Source organism: Pagrus major, chromosome 22 (genome assembly GCF_040436345.1).
Source record: "Pagrus major chromosome 22, Pma_NU_1.0".
Taxonomy (NCBI): Eukaryota; Metazoa; Chordata; class Actinopteri; order Spariformes; family Sparidae; genus Pagrus; species Pagrus major.
The window spans coordinates 2347501-2362628 of record NC_133236.1 but is presented as its reverse complement, the minus strand read 5'-3'; the positions used below and the strand labels follow the sequence as shown (position 1 = coordinate 2362628).

The following is a 15128-nucleotide window of genomic DNA, read 5'->3' as shown; positions in this document are numbered from 1 at the left end:
TGTCATTAAAGAGAACAAAGAGGCCTCACATTGGGTAGCTGCACTGTTTTCTGTTCCCCAGTAGGCGGGAAAAAAACACTATTTATGTAAATGAACTCCAACTTTGAAGGAGCACACATCCACTATGTCACAAGCCTGTCTTGGAGACCTTTTGAAAGGGGCAGCTGTGTGATTTCAAAGCCTGTCATTCCTGCCTTCATGACCACAACAAACTATTCATGTCCACAAGCTGCTTGCTGCCTTTCATCTTTGCCCTGGGCCTCTCGGTGGAAGTTGGTGAAGTTTCAGCGTCAGATCTGAGCCAAATACCTACCCTAAAACCTCCTTGCTAAGTAGAACTCACATACTCAACAGATGCACTAGCTTTTTTACTTGATGTAATGGCTTCCATCTGTATTCACTCTGAATTCCTCCTGGTAGGCATTTGTTTTATAGTAACTCATTAACCCAAATGGCAAAGCAACCATTTTGGTTTTCCCATGATTTCTCACTCTTCTGTCTCCCAGGTATAAGATGAAACGGTCCTCTATGGGATCCTTGTCAGGGTCCACTCTCATGAACAAGCTGATGGATGTCACTGTCTTCAGTTCTTCCAGGTTGCTGTGAGGATGAACCTCCACTGAGGACTGACCGTTGAACTTCATGGACACTTGGACCTGGGGTAGAAAGCAAACCAGAATGACATAAGGGTGCCATTTGTAAGAAAAGTAGATTTTTGAGTGTCATTCCCAACTCGTCAAAAACTGACGCATTCGGATGCATCCTACAATCCCAATGCGAAAAGTTGATTTTTGAGTTTAATTACTCACTGGAACTCCAAGTGTAATGTTAGCTAGCCAGAGTCAATGGATGTCTATTAATCTTAAGGCATGCAATAAAAAAAACGTTTTGGTCTTGTTCTATGCATGAATCCTTAATGATAAGTAAGTGGGAAACACGTCTAAAAGGGAGCACGATTTGACTTTCCGAAATCAAGCATATTGAAATCAGGTTCAAAGGGATGAACTAACTTTTTTGGCCACACTCCTGGCCTGGGCTATGAGCTCTCTGATCCTCATGATGTTGGTAGTCACATTGTTGACAGGCTTCTTCTCCTCAACTACCTTCAGCTTATCCAACAGCTCAGGAACGAGCACATTCAGGTTGTCAACTATAAATTACATCAAATAAGAGGAAATAAGAATTTATACTGGATGACATACAGGGATATACAAGGAAATGGGAAAGTGAGAAAATGCATAACAGGCTTAATACATGTTTGTTATATGGTAGCTACTTAAAATATCCAAGATGATATGTGTTGCAGAACACACTGAAGTGGTTAAGATACCTGCTTCCCCAGCAGACAAGACAGCCTGTTCATAAGCAGCTGTAGAGTATTCATTGTTTCTCATGTTGCTGGCCCACTCCTCCACCTTACTGGTGATGGGGGTGATGTTTTGAAGTACCTCTGCTGAGCGGTTTAGAGTTCCCTCAGCCACCTTTAGGGTGAACTCTAGTCGCTGCGGTGTCCTGTCTAAAAATGTATGCAGAGGGTGAGAAAGAGAAAATTCTGATATATCAAAGTCAGCGCTGTATGGTAAACAGGATGGGCAACGTTTAGCTGGTTAGCATGCTAACTTCAGTAGACATTTCTGCACCACAGTTCATAGATGTCTTTAACATAACGGCAACAATGTTGTTTCTTGTGATAAATAGTACATGGATTTCTATAATGCTTACTTGTCACAGTCACCCATTCACACACACATTCATACACTGATGGAAGAGGCTGCCATGCAAGTACTTCCATTGTTTGTGCTAAGCTAGGCTAAACACAGTGCCGACCTCCCTCTGTACTGACACACAGATGTGATATTTTTTAAATTTTCTCATCGGTCTCTGGGTTTGGCAGCAAACGTCACACTGTTACTTTAAAATAACTACATATTGTCTTACCTGTATGAATTCCATTAATACTTTCCACTATTTCTGCAAGTTTATTGGTGTTTTTATCCATGGTCTCCTTGGTCTCCTCAATGTATTTCAACTTGTCGACCACCTCAGTTTCTACCTCTGACATAGAGAGATACAGTAACTGTCAAAGGGACATCCAATATAATATATTTGACAGATATCTCTTTCAGTGAAATCCCCATACCAAATTGCTCTGAGTGCAATGAAACAGACTCTTTGAAAACACTGTTGCTCCGCGTCAGCAGATGCCCAAGCTGCACATTGATCCCAGTGATGGCCTAAAACACAGAGCACATAACAAAGCTATAGACGTGAAATACAGTGTATGCATACTGTGTATTTCAGAAATTTTACATACATCTTCAGCTCTTTGGGATAAGTTGAGGGTGGTGAGCGAGGTGATATTGGCATCATCGATGTATTTCACAATGTTGTTGTAGACGTTGGCAGCACTTATGGCTCTCTGCACAAAGCCATTGGCATCACTCTCTCTCAGATCCCTGGAGGAGACAGGATGATGGATGTTACAGTCTAGTGTGAGCATTGCCATATTGTGCATACTATCATCAAGAATCCCCAGTGCTCATGGAAATAATGACTAGGTGTAATGCAAAAAGGTTGCTCGTAGTCACAAACCTACAGAGAATTATCATGTGACTCTTCAGGTCCCCTTGGCTGTGTATAACATTTTAGCAATCTTTCAGCTCATTGTTTTGACCACAACTTTATGTTTTGGTTTGGACCCACAATTGGAGGTGAAGAAAGAGCTCTGATGAACCCGCAACTAGCTGGTAAAGTGAGTGAAGAGTGAATATTCGAAATACAAAACAAAAAAAACAAAACTCTAATATTCTAAATTTTTCTTATTGTCAACAAATCCCATGAAAACACTGCTGGTACGCTGGTAGGGCATGTTTGGTTATTAGCAATGAATCATTATTAATAGTAATTATTATTAATAATCATAATAAAATTAATAGTTAATATTAGTTTATAATAATAGTTAATTAATAGTAATAAGTACGAGGCACCACCCTGGAATCAGGGACCAATATCCAAATGGGAAAACAGTCTCCATGATCGCCATCTCTTGCTGGAGTTACGATCATCCAGTGACTTCAGCTTCATAGACACAACTTCTCGGGAGTGTTTACATAGCCTCGGAGTGCTACGCCGACAAGACCCAGTTGCTATGGATGCTCCTAGCATCACAAGCCGATAGAGGAGCAAGCGGAGGCACTGTGACCGAGTGCTACACCGACAAGACCCAATTGCTATTGATACTCCTAGCATCACAAGCCAACAGAGGAGCAAGCGGAGGCGGTGTGACCGAGGGCGGAAGCGCGGCTGTCGGGGAGGACTAACAGCTAAGCTAAAAACTAACCCCTATAAAACACCACTTCCATCTATCTTCCTCTCAAACGTTCGTTCCCTGGAAAACAAATAGATCATCTGCAGCTGGAATTAACAAGTTAACAAGAGATGAGGAACTGTTGAGCAATAATTCTGACAGAGACATGGCTAAACTCATCAATCCCGGACAATGCTGTCAGCTTCGAGGGAGTGGCTACTTTTCATGCTGACAGGAGCTGCGCATGCAGTGGTAAATCCCGAGGGGGTGGTCTATGTATTTACATCAACAACAACTGGCCATTGCTCACTGGACATTGAGCTTGAGCTGAATGTAAACTGCAGACCATTCTATTTGCCCAGGGAGTTTTCCTTAGTTTCCATCACTGCTGTGTATGTGCCCCCTAGCGCTGACACTAAAGAGGCCATAAAAGTTCTCTATCGGACTATCAGTGAGTTGCAATCTACTCACACTGAGGGCTTTTTCATTGTCGCTGGGGATTTCAACCAGGCCAACATGAAGTCAGTTCTCCCACATTTCCATCAGCATGTGGATTGTGCAACTAGGGGAGTAAATACATTAGACATGGCTTACACCACCATGAAAGATGCATTCAGAGCAGCCGCACGCCCCCATCTTGGCTCTTCAGACCATCTATCTGTTATGCTAATTCCAGCATATAAGCCCCTGCTGGTCAGAGGAAAACCTACAGTGAGGCAGGTGAGGGTGTGGTCTGAGGGGGCTATGGAGGCACTACAGGACTGTTTTGAGTGCACTGACTGGGATATGTTCAAAGCAGCTGCCACTTACAACGATCACATCAACATAGATGAGTATGCCATGTCTGTGTCAGCCTACATCAACAAATGCACGGAGGACATCAGCGCTAGCAAATCCATCACCACCCAGGCCAACCAAAAACCCTGGATGACTGATGAAGTACGCAAAATGCTAAAGGCATGGAACTCAGCCTTCAAGTCTGCCGATGAGATGGCACTGAGAACAGCAAGAGCCAACTTGAACCGTGCCATCAGACTAGCAAAGATTGCTCACAGTCGAAAAATCCAAGACTTTTTCCATGATCCCGCTAACACCAGGGATATGTGGCAAGGCATACGGACTATCACCAACTACAGGATTGCCCCTCCTGCGTGTGACCATGACTTGGACTTCCTAAATGAACTAAATAACTTCTTTGGGAGGTTCGACGCACTAAACAACACTCCTGCTGTGAAAACTGTTCCCCACCGGGATGAAAAGGCACTCTGCCTTGACATAGCTGAGGTGCGAAGGTCTCTGAGGAGTGTCAACTCACGGAAGGATCCGGGCCCTGACAGCATACCTGGGCGGGCGCTCAGGGAATGTGCAGATCAGCTGGCTTGTGTCCTAACAAGCCAAAGTCCCATTATGTTTCAAAACTGCCTCCATCATCCCAGTGCCAAAGAAACCTCAAATCACATCATTCAATGACTACCGGCCCATCGCACTCACTCCTATTATGATGAAGTGCGTTCAAAGGCTGGTAAAGGAGCACATCACCTCCAGACTCCCTGCCACATCTGACCCCTTCCAGTTTGCCTACTGGCCAAACCGCTCCAATGAGGATGCCATCTCCACCGCTCTTCACTTGAGCCTTGCACACCTGGAGGAGAAAAACACTCATGTTTGGATGCTGTTCCTGGACTTCAGTTCAGCGTTTAATACCATGATTCCACAGCATCTGGTAGACAAACTGGGACCCCTGGGCTTCAGCACCTCCCTGTGCAACTGGCTGCTAGACTTCCTCACTGAAAGACCACAGTCAGTGTGGGTCGGTCAGAATACCTCCAGTGTCATCACCCTCAACACAGGCTCCCCTCAAGGCTGTGTCCTGAGCCCCCTGCTGTTCACTCTGATGACTCACGACTGTGTCCCAAGGGCTACCACCAACCACACTGTAAAGTTTGCGGACGACACAACAGTGGTCGGCCTCATCAGGGATGACCACGACCTGGCTTACAGGGAGGAGGTGGAGCAGCTGGTGGGCTGGTGTAGCAAAAACAACTTGATCCTGAACGTGGACAAAACCAAAGAGATCATTGTCGCCTTCAGGAAGAAGCAGCCCAGCCACTGCAACGCTGTTTGGGTGGGTGATGTGTGTCAAGTGGCATCCACATGAATACTAGGACCCAAGATTTCCCAGCAGAACACTGAAATTATGACAAGATAATCAAAGATTTTCTAGTGTTGCTAGTGTGCCAAATTTGTCTTAATCAGGGACTGAAAATTATTCCCCACAAATGTAGTATAAACAGTACTCCTGTTTAAAGAAGCATGTAGAAATTGGCATTTTGTGCAATTTGGCACCCCCCACAGTTTCTGAGTGCAACACCACTGACGTAAATACAAATCCAGCATCTATAAAAAATTGTCATACATAATGTAGGTGCTTACTACAAACAAAAGTCATTACACCTTAACGTAGTTGAAAACTGGTCTCTTGAAGTAAACATGTATGTAACGCTGTGACCCTACCCTCTCACTGAAGTTACATACTGCAGAAAAAAGCGATAGGGGGGCGGAGTGGCTGTGACAGAGACACCTTTCACCCCTATTACAAAACACTGTACCATGATGATTTTGAAGATGTTATTTTATGGTAAAAAAAGTTATATAATGTTGTTTCAAGAAAAGTTTTCTCAAAATGACAGTCCCATTTCAGGATGTTATTGAGCTGTTTTTTAAAATGAAACCAGATGGTATATTTAATTTTTAAAGGTTTATATCTTTAGTAGGATCCAGTGGGCTTCGGGCTTAGTGCCACAGACTGGGTAGAAAAGTCTTGAGAAATGATTGATGCTTTTGCTTTCTTTTCATCGGTCTGATTATTTGTAACAAATAGGTCTAGTACTCACTCCTCCAGTTGGTTGGCCTGTTTCTCCAGTTCCTCAGCATGCTCGTCAGCCCTCTGCACCAGATCTCTGTCAGCTAGAGAGAGTCTCTCAGTCTTCTCTGTCAGCTTTTGGCTGGCGCCATCGATTGCTGCATGGTAACCGGTCACGTTCTGTACAGTCACATGCAAACACACAGATCCATATACATACAATTTGCAATGACATTTTAATGCTTTATATTTATGTCCCATTCACAGGATCCTTGTACCTGAAGTGGAGGACTAAAAAGGGAGAGCTGTTTGAGAACACAGCTTATTCAAACTTAAGCAATCCACAAATTGTTTCCAAATCAAATTGGCCAGCTTTAGAATCTGACATAAGCTGCATCTCGGGAATCCATTTCATGACTAAATTCTATGCAGGATTCAGAGATATTGCGGTACCATATCACAGTCTATTATATCATGATACATACCTTCTTCTTCAGTGAGCTATCAAGAAAACCTAAGCATCTTTGGGCAGCAGGGAGATTTTTCCACTCTCACTGTTGACCCAAGCTTATGATGGCTGTCTTCCTGACAGCCATTGTTTCCTCACAGTTATGTAGGCCTCACCTGCACTATAGCATCCACCTCAACCACAGTCCTCTTTGTTTCAGAGATGAAGCCTCTGGCTGTATCCAGTGTTTTGTTGACAGTAGTGTGGTCGTCTGCTAGCCTCTGCTGCTTCGCCTCGGTCACAAAGAAACAAGATCAAAGTTATCCAAAATTCAAGCTTCAGAAGTTATTCCAATGCAACTGTAATATTTGTTGTCTTTATTAGAAAGGATACAGTAGAGATAGATATGAAATGAGAAAATGGATCTCCAGCTGGACTCAAACAGGGGACGTTGCAATCACATGTTTAGCATAGTTTGTCATTTAGGCAACACATGTTTTGGCTTTCTTTCAGAGGGTTTGATGAGGAGATCGATACCACTGTCATATCTGTGTGTTAAGTTTGGAGTTAAAGCTGGGAGGTCATCAGTTTAGCTTGGCATGAAGAGCGCAAACAATGTTTTACAGCTAGCCTGGCTAAGAAGTTCAAACCTTCCATCTGTATAAAACTCATTAGAAATCATTTTATGATGGGGAAACGTAAAACAACAGTTTGTGCCTATAAAGGGAGGTTCAGGCTAAAACTTTAGAATGCAGAAGGAATGAGTCCTTAAATGCGGGAAAAAATATCATTTTTTTACCCTTGTCTCAAAGTCAGTTGACTTTTTGTAGTCATTTAGTAGTCATCAACTACGTAATTACAGGATATTTATGATATGAATATTTTATAATATTTATAATAGCTTTTTTGACTACAGTATCAGTGTCTGCTTGCTTGCCAGGATGGCGGGAGTCTTCCTTTTTAAAATACCTTAAATTCTGTTTTTTTACCATTGCATAACGTTGAAAATGATCGTTCGAACAAATATGTGTTCAGCAATGACTAAACTAACAGATGCTTCTCCTTTCATATGACCTGTTTGCCACTGCGTTACCACGGTGACACCGCAGTGGTAATGGGGGGGCTGCACTTGATAACTGTAGATGCCAGGTGGCAGCAGAGTGCTTGAATCCTGATGATGACAGTAAAATCCTGATGACACAAACTTACTTTACGCCCCGTTTGACCACAATGTGTTCAGCAATGGCAAAGTGGTGCTGTCTGTATTTTGGCTGGTTGACTCCACAGGAAGCAGATGTATGTAGTCTAACGCTATGTTAATATGACTGCTTCGGCTGATATTTAACTTTAACAGCTCTTCTGTGGACTAAGTTAAATAAACTTAAGATGTGTTATTACATATTTTTCAGTCTGCATTGAATATACCCACTTCTAAATCCCCTCTGATGTGCATCTACACTGTTTGAAGGAACTATAGGTAACTGCATACTTGTGGATGCAACCATCACTAATGCTGATATAGCTCCTCAGGGATTTAAGCTGTTATTTTTCTAATTTTGACAATCTAACCCGTGACGTAGCTGCAGTTGATTTTGTTCAAATACTCCAAATTGTATTTTTATGGGTTATTGTTCTTCAGACAATCGGGCTAAACTAGCTAATGGCAGTTGGCACTTGTTGCCATAGCAATGGTAAACATCACATACCTTTATAAATAAAATGTAGTTTTGACGCGTTTGAAAAAGGCGGTTGCAAAAAGTGAGTAAACAGAGGCTGTCAGGAACATTAAATGTCATCACACCGGGGGCTCATGTACTCATTAGTCCTTTGTCAAAACCTCTAAAAGATCCAGAGCAGACAGAGAGGAGGAGAAAAATGTAACAACATCGTCATTCCTTATGTTGCGGGAATATCTGAGAAACCCTTCAATCTTCAATAAACATCATGTTTTGTTCTGTATATGCATTTTTAATGAATGAGTGGTGCTAACCGAACTCATTGCATTTCCTGGGAGTAATATACTTCAAAATAAAAGTCAGTTCCCTTTTTTTTTTTTTTTTTTAATAGAATTGTGTTTTTTTTTTATTGCAAATAAAGGTGTAGGTTAACTTGGTGTGAAACAACAACAATAATAATTTTGTGGGCTAGATTATATTATATTTTTGACATCAGGTCACAGGCTGGATGGATGGGGAGGGGGTCCTATAATTTGTATTTACTATAAACTGATCAATGTACAAGTTGTGAAGTCTGCCTATAAAGACGGAATCGCAACTCACCTCCACTTAGTTAGACCTGAAGAAGCCTCTTGAATGAGAGGTGAAACTTCTTCAAGAAACTGTAAGTCCAGTTGCCTATGAATTACCATGACCTGGATGACTGAGAACTTTCATCAACATGTCAGGGAGTAGTTTTCTTCAGTCTGTCGGAGTAATGGATTGGGACCTGTTTGAAGAAGCGCAGCAGGTGTCACCCTAACCCTTCTTCTCAGCGAGGTGACAGCTCCTATTCCCTCATTAATGTTATCAAGTTCTCTATTATGACTGATTTAAAACCAACATATTGCCAAATAGGTGCTTTTGCTCATCATTTAGACAACAAATCCTCCGCCATCGTCTTGTCAGTCAGCTCTCCTAACTCTCTCCACGCTAAAAGTTAGATGTGACTCCTGTTACTTTGTGCTGTGCCAGTGATGCTGGTCCCACAGCTGCATGGAGTAGACACCTCTGGCAGTTTGTAATCGTAGTGTCCGTCAACGGACTACTGATTTTCTAAAAAGTAAAATGACGGCCGGTGGCCAAGTTATTTAATTGGTGTAAGCCCGACCACCGTATAACACTGGGAACTCCAACTACTGCAACAAGCCTAATGCAAGGTTTAAATAAGTTATTTACTAGGAAAAAAGATTTGCACTGTTGAAAACAATGTGCATACAGATGTATACTTCTGTTGCATTTTCTTTGTTAAATATGAAGAAAATATGAGCAGAAATGCTCAGAAGAAATAAAGTACAATTGTATTTCATTTGTTAATTCAGTGCAAGTTTTCAATAAGTTATTTAAGAGTAGTGGGAAAAAGATTTGCAATTGTTAAAATCAAATAAAATTGTATACAAATGGCTGTTTGCATTTTTGTATTATTATGTTAATAATGGAAACACAAAACTAACTCATATTCAACAGCGCTGGTGTGATGTAAACATTAATGATTAATGATCATTTTAATCACCTCGGCTTGGCTCGGCTTTTATCTAAATGGAAGACCCAGGTGAACACACTAAATTCTGTGGCACGAAGTATTGATGCGTGATCAACATCCGGTGGTGGCGCGTAAATAAAGAAGGAATTTGGAATGCATCTATTCAAGGACGTTTTATTACTGGACACAGTGATGGAGGCAGAGCCCCGTTCATTCCTATGAAAGCTGCTCAGTGGTGTTTTGAAGCCAAAAAAGCTTGACTTCCCGGCGAAATACCTGGATCGTGGACCAAGTTGGCTAACTTTCAGTTTCTCGCCTGGCTAACTTGAAGGGGGATAAAATAATTTAATTGTGCAACTCTTCTAGACTTTCCAAATGTTATTGAACTGAATGGCTCAAGTGAACCAAGGCATTTCGCGAATGTTGTGACACTCAAAATAAGTTATCCACCGTTTTTCAGACAATTGGTCTATTGTTTTTTCTCTTCTGTTACAACTGTTTCCGGTGCATTCGTGACGTGAAACATGACATCAGTGACGTACAACGTAATGCTTCAGATAAAAATCACACACGGGCTGCTTTGCCTGCGGAAGTGGGAATGGGGTCAATAGGCAATTTTTTGCTTTGTACCTACGTTTAAAAAACCTGTGTAGACCCACTAATTTTGGTGGAAAAGCAGTATTGGTTAGCTTTTCTCTCGACCATGCACACTCCCTTCTGCACAGTGACATGGAAAGAAAATAGTTCCTACATAAAACTGCTGCACAACAAGGTCTGTGGTCTGTTGCATCTGTTGTTACAGAGCCCAAAGAATACTAAAAGACAATGCCCATCACTGCTATATCACCAGAATACAGAGCAGCCTCTTTCCTCAGGCTGTCTATCTATCGTACTAAATAGTGTTTTCTGAGGAGTCTAAATGCTTGCCAGTGGGTTTCTTTCTTGAAATTAAGATGAATCTTTTTCGTACAATAATAATTCTGTGTGTTGGGCAGTGGGCTGTATCATGGGAAAATAAAGTAAATGTTTCTGTGTGAAGGTTCTGGATATTATCATGGGGAAAATAATAGCATCCAAAACTCCCACAGATGGTTTTCTGTTTCTGTTCTCAGCAAATACCACAAGTAATAGACATCTCTTACATGCCCGACAAATAACAACCAGATTTCTCTCTCACTGTAGCCTCGTGCAATTGTACAATGCATGCTCATGATAGGCTCTTGCGTCTTTTAAGGCCAAGCCAACATCCGGGCGTCTCCCGTGTTGTCATGGGAAATCACCTCATTCCTCTGGAATTTGAGGATGTTGGCTCTGTTCCTGTTGTCTGTCTCCTGGACGGTGCTGGCTGCATTCTGGAGAAAGTCCTGAGCGTCAGACAGCTTGGTGGAAAAGCCGGACAGAACCTCCCTGACAGGTGGAAGGCGGCCATCTGTGATCATCAACTTCTTCTCCAACTGACGAACACGCCTCAGCACTGGACACACAATCAGAAACACAAGCCATTACTTATCACAATATCATAATTTGTGTCACATTTAAGTGATTTGACTTTCGGCTGTAGACACCATCTCTGATACTCTATTGTTGAGTCAAAGTCAAATATAGGTTTGTAATTGGATCCCTGCAGATGCCACAATGCAATCTAAATATGTACTGCTCTTCATCTGTGTGTATATGTGATTGTGCATCCAAAACTAAAAGCATGTGCAGTTTGTAACATCATTTGAAATCATTTTGGGATTTTAGGGTTCCAGAGACTTGGATTTACCCCGGATGAGCTGCATGGAGCCATTTTATGTTAGTTTTTTTCATTATGATTTAGTATTATTTTGTATTTTACGTTTGTATTTTAGACTTGTATTTTACATTTTAAAACAGGTCCCTATCTACGTTAGTCATTTAGGAGAATGCTGCAACGCTGTTGAACTATTCTTTTAAACATCACATTTTCTCTTTCCACAGTGTTGTTTTTTTAAAATAATCTAATAAAAATGAATCTAATCTAGAATATATCACGACCCCTTGACTTTTTAATCTAGTGCCACAAGCAGGTTTGAAATGTTCTGGTAAGTTTTTTTATACCATGACATTAGATACAGACATTCATGTTACCTCAGGATGATTTCTAGTTACAGTATATAGTTATGTGCCGACTGTCACAGTTTAGCATAGCTGGTCACCTGCTCATTTCTGCCTGCCCTGTCACCTGCCATTCTCGCCTTATCAGCCAACTCCACTCACCTGTTCTCACAGCTGCTCCTCATCACCAATCAACCCAGTATATATACTCCAGCCTCACAGACACTTATTTGCTAGACTGTTCTTCACCTTATGCAAGACTCTCCAGCACTTTTCTCTGGACTGATTACCTGTTGCCGACCCTGCTTGCCTCGAACCAGCCTGCCTTGTTTGATCACTGGAAAACTAACCAGCCTTCTGTCCCCAAAAAGCTCCAGCGAAAGCTCTCCGCTGCTTCACTACTGTGTGAGTTTTCTACTGTGTTTCTGCTCACGTTTCATGAATGAGACCCACTGTCTTTGGGCGCCACCATCTTACCATCAATTGTCCAATAATTTTGATGATCAAATATCTGCAAAACTTATGACACCCCAATCAGCCTCTCCTGCAGACTACTTTATTTTTTAGTGCTAATTAGAAAAACTTAGCACCATGATAAATATTGCCTGCTAAACATCACATTTGTCAGATTTATGTTGTGAACAATAAGAAAATTTGCATGCTAAGTTTAGCATCTAGATTAATGCACCACTAAGCCTAAGTACAGCTGCTGTTAATGTTCATGGTGGTCCATTAGCCTACTGCCTTTTTAGGGACAGATGTACTGTAATTTCATCACTATTTTTCTCCCTCACTCAACAGATGACTGGACAAATTGACCTTTTCCAGGCCTGTTTCTGTTCTTTCTTTTTGGCATTCAAACTTGAAAAAGATTGCAGCTGTTTTGGAAAAATGTTGGTGGCTTACAAATGAGTTGTTGCATATGACGATCAGTGATGTGTTGTCTTCACTCTCCCTATAAAGGTTAAAAAAAAAAAAAAGTCAAGTCATTTGGATCTGCCTATTAGTGATCTTGGGGGAGATGGAGAGTGATAGCAAGTGAGCTGGGGTGATGCATTTTGGTCATTTTGCTAACAAAGGGGATAGCATCCCCCTGAAATGCCCTACTGGCTGTACTTCAATCATCTGGAACTGGAATAAATATCCACAATATTTTTGTGCTTCCCTGTGACTTCCTGGTGATCAGAGTCTCCTCCTGTGTTGCCTCGCTTGCTGCTATGAGTATGCCGTATACACATTCACCTTCTGGCTTCCGCCTTCATGAGCTCATCGCCTGCTCTCCACTGCCTCTTCCTATTGCCCTTGATCTTCTGGGCTGCAAGTGAGTTTGGACTAAGTCTGCTGCTCACCCAGCTATTATCCTGCCCTGTTCTGCCTGCTATATCAGTGGATCCGCCAGAGACTTTGTAGAGGGACATTTTGGTGATTTTTGCTAGTTGTGCTCTGTTTCTGTTGAGTCTCATTAAGCTCCACGGGCCAAATGTATAAAATTCTGTGTATAGTCAGGTGTAGAATCTGTGTACACACGGAACGGGAAACATGCATACAAACATGCACGAGCTGTGTGACCAGCCCCACAATTCACTATAAATGGCTCTCAACACGCCCCCCCAATGACCTGGTATGCATATAAAGGGCAACAATTTAGTTTAGTGTTGAAGAGAAATGTTAGAAGTAAAGAAGCAGTTGAACAGGAAATGTTATTTTGTAGACTGTGAACTTAAAGTAATAATTGATCAAACTGACAGACGAAAAAGAGTATTTTTTTGGGGGGGCTTCATTTCTGCCTTTAGCAACGAAAAGGTGTTAAAGATGTGTACCAGTACACACATTCTCACTGCTCGTAGATTTTTTTTTTTTAACATTTGGAAACCTGCGTGGAAAGTGGCATAAGTACAATTTTTATGTGTATGCATAGTTTATACATTTGGCCCCACAAGTCACTAATCCTGGTTTCCTGTGTGCTGCATTTGTCCATATACTACTTGTTACACTCACTGGGTCTCATTCATGAAACGTTAGTAAATTTGTGCGTAGATTTGCACATAAAAGCCTACGCTACTAAAAACCTACTCCGGATTCATGAACACTGCGGGAAACTCAGATCTGATCGTAAACACGTGTGTATGATCGTGAATGCCAATCCATCGTAAAGTGACAGCGCGCTCCCGGTAATCAGCTATCAGCATAAATCCCCGCCCATGAATTGCCAATGACCACCATATAAGGAGGTATAGATGCATCCAGTCGACCTGTCAGTCAACCTGTCAGCCAAACGAAGAAAGGGAGAGAAAGAAAAAAGAACTTTGCGGAAGCGGAGATAGAAATACTTTTGGGTGAAGTGGAATTAAGAAAAAAAAAAAGTATTTTCATCTGTTAGCAGTGGTGTGACAGGGACAGGCAAAGCGAAGGCCTGGAGGGAGGTGACAGATGCCGTCAATATTGTCTCTGTAGTCCAGAGAACCATGTCCGAGGTGAAGCGTAAATGGTTTGACATGAAACTGGAAGCAAAGAAACGCATAACCTCACACAAAAGAAATATATCAGCCACAGGAGGAGGAGGCTCACAGTCGCAGTGCGGGGATAATTGGGGAGACCTCTCTGTCAGGAATTATACCTGGCGGAGACAGCGACATGCCTCCACTGGAGCCTATATTTTTATTATCATCATTCAACATGTAGGAAGAACGTGTAATCTATTGAGTCGATTTACATAGATAATTCACAATCATGAACCTAATCTGGATCTTAAACCTGCCAATTGCCAACTACTTTAACTAAATGTGTTATATTTTTATCATATGTTTAGGCTATATCACGTGTTTCAAAGGCATCTGCGTATTGTGTACATAACAGAGCGCAATATGAATTTAAATTGTAATTTCCAATAGTGACAAGCATTATTTATGTGCATTCTTAAATTTACACAAGCACTACGCGTGGTCAGCAACATGTGTAGATTTTGTTAGTAGCTACGAAAAGATCGGAGCTACTAAAATATTGATGAATGCGAGATGCATGTAAATTTCCGTCTGCGAACACTTTACACACAAATTCGTTCTGCTCACGTTTCATGAATGAGACCCACTGTCTTTGGGCGCCACCATCTTACCATCAATTGTCCAATAATTTTGATGATCAAATATCTGCAAAACTTATGACACCCCAATCAGCCTCTCCTGCAGACTACTTTATTTTTTAGTGCTAATTAGAAAAACTTAGCACCATGATAA

At 41.7% G+C, this 15128-nt stretch overlaps 1 protein-coding gene and 1 long non-coding RNA gene across 2 annotated transcripts in view; one reads left to right on the top strand and one right to left on the bottom strand.

Moving 5' to 3' along the window:
* lama4 (laminin, alpha 4) overlaps nucleotides 1-15128 on the bottom strand; it is a 54370-nt gene that overhangs the window by 13765 nt on the left and 25477 nt on the right. Inside the window, exons 13-21 of the mRNA XM_073492854.1 lie at nucleotides 11097-11290; nucleotides 6795-6911; nucleotides 6202-6350; nucleotides 2315-2456; nucleotides 2141-2234; nucleotides 1939-2055; nucleotides 1331-1516; nucleotides 1011-1150; nucleotides 492-656 (exon numbers count right to left, since the gene is read on the bottom strand). Of these exons, the coding sequence (XP_073348955.1) occupies nucleotides 492-656; nucleotides 1011-1150; nucleotides 1331-1516; nucleotides 1939-2055; nucleotides 2141-2234; nucleotides 2315-2456; nucleotides 6202-6350; nucleotides 6795-6911; nucleotides 11097-11290 (1304 nt within the window). The remainder of the gene's footprint in view (nucleotides 1-491; nucleotides 657-1010; nucleotides 1151-1330; nucleotides 1517-1938; nucleotides 2056-2140; nucleotides 2235-2314; nucleotides 2457-6201; nucleotides 6351-6794; nucleotides 6912-11096; nucleotides 11291-15128) is intronic.
* Nucleotides 12167-15128, top strand: part of LOC141018012 (uncharacterized) — a 3683-nt gene continuing 721 nt past the window's right edge. The window contains exons 1-2 of the long non-coding RNA XR_012180695.1: nucleotides 12167-12300; nucleotides 13082-13216. This is a non-coding gene — a long non-coding RNA (uncharacterized lncRNA). The remainder of the gene's footprint in view (nucleotides 12301-13081; nucleotides 13217-15128) is intronic.